Source organism: Dipodomys ordii, unplaced genomic scaffold, assembly GCF_000151885.1.
Source record: "Dipodomys ordii isolate 6190 unplaced genomic scaffold, Dord_2.0 Scaffold81, whole genome shotgun sequence".
NCBI classification, from domain to species: Eukaryota; Metazoa; Chordata; class Mammalia; order Rodentia; family Heteromyidae; genus Dipodomys; species Dipodomys ordii.
Window position 1 is genome coordinate 2,000,400 of NW_012267297.1, and position 4,077 is coordinate 2,004,476.

Here is a 4,077-nt window from a genome sequence, read left to right on the forward strand (position 1 = left end):
AGGAGAAGGAGGAGGAGGAGGAGGAAGAGGAGGAGGAGGAGGAGGAGGAGGAAGAGAAGGAGAAAGAGGAGGAGGAGGAGGAAGAAGAGCAGGAGGAGGAGGAGGAGGAGGAATTATTTCCCATCCCAAACTATTTGCATTAACTCTCTTTAACCAAAACCCTTACGTGCCAAAAACCAGGTTAATATGATTCGTATTTACTACCATGAGGAACAATAAACTAAAACAGAAACAAATCCAAGATGACTTTCTCTGAGTGTTATTACACTGATATACATAAGCGTTTCTCATCTCGCACAGGTGTTTCATAGGTAATTATGTATAAAAAAAAATCTAGTGCTTTCCAGCAGTTTCTTCTAACATTTACTTCAGGGGTGGAGTAGGGGGAGGAGTGTGTCTTTTGTTGTTGTTGTTGTTGTTAGTTATTAAAACCCCTTCACCGAGCCGGGATTGCCCGCACACCTCGTTTGGACCGGCAATGGAATTTCCCCTGAGAAAAGGTTGGCTTTTATTTTTTAAAGTAGTATGTGTAATTGTCAAAAGGGGTCACCCCCCAAAAAAAACCCAAAATGCATCATTCCATCGTGGAAAACAGCAACAACAAAAATCGTGCATGTGTATGTGTGTGTGTGTGTGTGTGTGAATTCCACGTGTCCAGATATAAGTTCTAACTAGAAGGGACAAAGTTTGAGGAGAGACACAGAACTGAACCCACCCTTACAACTCCCATTCATCAAAAGATATATATATATATATATATATACACACACATATATATATACACTATATATGTATACATATATGTATAGATCGTATATATATGTATGTATGTATATATATACATATATCTGACCTTCAAAAAAAACCTTATAAAGACTAAGAAAATCAAAGTCAAATTCCCTCCCCAGATGACTAAGATAATTAAGGGAGTTATTGTTGATTGATCAGTTTTGTGTTATATGTGGGGGGAGGGAGGGAGGGAGGGAGGGAAAAGTTCCAAATAAATAGCTCGGTGTCAGCGTCGAAGCATGATTAATCGTATCAAATATGAAATCCCAAATGTTACCATATATCATAATAAAGTGGGATCTCACTTTATTAATATAAGTCATTTGCAGTCGAAAGCAGTCTAGGGGGAAAGTTTCCCTGAGATGCAAACTCCCTTCTCTTGTTGGTGGGGGGGTCTCTGGGTGGAAGGTGGGGGACCCCGTGTTGAAGGTCTTTGGTGCTGGGGGTGGGGGGTGGGAAGGAGTTTGGTTTTATTTTCTTCTTCTTCTTCTTCCTTTCCAAACCGTATACTAAATATATTCACCAAGAGTAGTTAAAAGCTGATGGCTCACGCCTGTTACCCCCAGCTTTCCCAGGAGGCCGAGATCTAGAGGATCGCGGTTCAAAGCCAGCCCTGGGCGGGAAAGTTCACAAGACCCTCGCCTCCAACAAACCAGCAAAAAAGCCAGAAGTGGTGCTCTGGCTCAAGTGGTAGAGCACCAGTCTTGGGCAACAGAAGCTCAGGGATAGTGCCCAGGGCCCTGAGTTCAAGCTCCAGGACACACACACACACACACACACACACACACACATTATAATAATTATCATGATCATAATTATTAGTAATAATGAAATAAATGTGACTTCCTTCAGCTGAATGGGAAGGCTACAGCGCAATGTTAGAAGAACATCAGACCATCAGTTTAGGGATTTTCCTGAACGCCAAGAGTTTACACAACGCTTCGCCAGCCCCCTCAACTCCTTCCTGCTCCCTGTTGGCTCTCCTCCGGCTGATACCCTAATTCATAACAATAGTAGCAGCAGCAGTAATAAATACACCCATGCAGATTGCTTTAGCCAGCCTTGACCCTCCCCTCTCCCCACACTGGAACTTTCTATGGGGAAAAAACTGCTGGTGGAGTGGGAGGAGCCCCTCAGAAAGCAACGCTTCAGCGGCGATTTCCTAACCCGGACACTGACAGGTGAGCATTCATGATGATTATTATTGTGGTTGTTTTCAGCAACCTACCCTGGTGGCAGGAACGCAATCCAACCCCAGCCCAGACACGCACGAATCTGATCCGAGACAGATGAATTCTCGAGAAGAAAAGCCCGAAGCCACAGCCCCACGGTGAGGCCCCCATCCCCCAGAGGTGGACCAGCGCGGCGCCTACCTGAGGTAGTCCCGGCGGCAGAGGATGAGGTTGGCCTTGGTGTAGAGCGTGGAGCCCACCTCGCCCAGCCGGCAGTCACAGCACGCGCACTTCAGACAATCTTCATGCCAATACTTGTCCAGGGCTTTCAGGAGGTACCTGTCCTTGATCTTACGGTTGCAGCCAGCACAACCTTTCGGCTTGGTGTCTGGCTGGACCGAGAGCATTTGTATACCTGAGAGAGGAGAGAGAGAGAAAGAGAGAGAAGAGCTGAGATTAGGAGACAGACCTGCCACCAGTTACATATTCAACACTGCCTTTTCCTAAGCACACGGAGATTGCTTCCCTCCCTCCCTCCCTCCCTCCCTTCCTTACCCCTCCCTCCCTCTTCCCTTTTATTTATTTATTTTTCATACAGAGGGCACGCACTGAAATACAAACAAAAGGTGGGAGACACAAGGAGCCTCAAAGTTTATGAAGCCTTCCTCACATGGTCGACGAAGTCATGTATCTGTACAGTGATAATCGTAAATTCATATATACATATATATATATATATATATACACACACAGGCATGTAGAGTGTTAATAAGGAATTTATACATAGACGAAGTCAGATAGGTAGTGACAAAAATGATTCATAGATATATAGGTGAAGTTTTATGTATATATGGCGATAATAGCTAATGTATATATCTATATGAAGCCATAGTGGATTCATATATCTATAGTCCTTTGCAGGGTTAATGAGGAATTTAAATATATGTCTGAAAGCATTTATAGTGATAATAAGGAATTCATCTATATATAGTCCTTCACATGGATAATAGTGAATTCAAATATATACAGGTATGAAAACATTTATAATGATAATAGTGAATTCACACATATGCAGTCATACATACTGAAATCACATACATGTAGTGATCATCATTAACTTTATATATATATATATACATATATATATATATATATATATATCTGGTCACATAAAGTGCTGATAGTGAATTCATATAGGTCAAGTCATTTATATATAGATGAAATCATAGATACAATCATAATAATGAATTCATCAATATAAAGTCATTTACAGTGACAATAGTGAATTCACATATATATGAAGTCGTATACATAGTGATACAGCAAGTTCACACACACACACACACACATGAACCATAGATATAAGAGCAAATTCATGTAAATGCCCGAAGCCATCTCTTCTAAAGGCTAAGAATGGATTCATGTTCACAGGTGATCAGAGTGAATGCACACACGTATTCATCTATCTATGAAGTCACACCCAGAGTGAAATAGCAAATTCACACACACACACACATATATAAGAATCATATAGCTCCAGTGATAAGAGCAAGTTCGTATCTATGCACCCAGCCTGGGTGTGTGAAGGCGATCGGGTGTGGAAATGATCAAGTGCATGTGTAAGCCAACCATTCATCGGAGCCGACAGGGTAACTTGTTCCCCAACTACCTATGAAATACTTCTGTCGTGAGCCCTGCAACTATACCACAGGCCAACAGAAGCCGGCACTTCTGTATTGCATTCGGGAAAGAAGAAGAGCTCCCGGTATACGCTAAGTTCTCCCATCCTACATACGGCTTTATGGGAGGGGTTCTCCTCCTCTATAGGATCTAGGAGAATACTGCATGATCCACACCCGCATCTCCATGCGAAAATAAAGGAATCTGAGATTTACAACTCGACTGACATCTTTGTACCTTCAAGAATTCTCTCTGGCTTGTTTTCTAGAGGTCAAACAACCAGGCTTTTTTTAAAAAAAAAGACAGAATAAAAGGAGAAAGGATTGCTGGCTCAACTCTCCGAGCTGCGTCTTTAGGCAACAAGAACTAATAATAAATAAAATAATCAGATCGCTGATCACACTCGTAACTGCACAGGACAGCTGACAAGATCAAT

At 42.2% G+C, this 4,077-nt stretch overlaps 1 protein-coding gene across 1 annotated transcript in view; it reads right to left on the reverse strand.

Annotated features, from left to right (window-relative positions):
- The window catches only part of Lmo3 (LIM domain only 3 (rhombotin-like 2)), a 39,254-nt gene extending 36,882 nt beyond the window's left edge, over positions 1-2,372 (reverse strand). Inside the window, exon 1 of the mRNA XM_013025091.1 lies at positions 2,163-2,372. Within this exon, the coding sequence (XP_012880545.1) occupies positions 2,163-2,368 (206 nt within the window). The 5' untranslated portion in view covers positions 2,369-2,372. The remainder of the gene's footprint in view (positions 1-2,162) is intronic.
- Between the last annotated feature and the right edge of the window lie 1,705 nt (positions 2,373-4,077).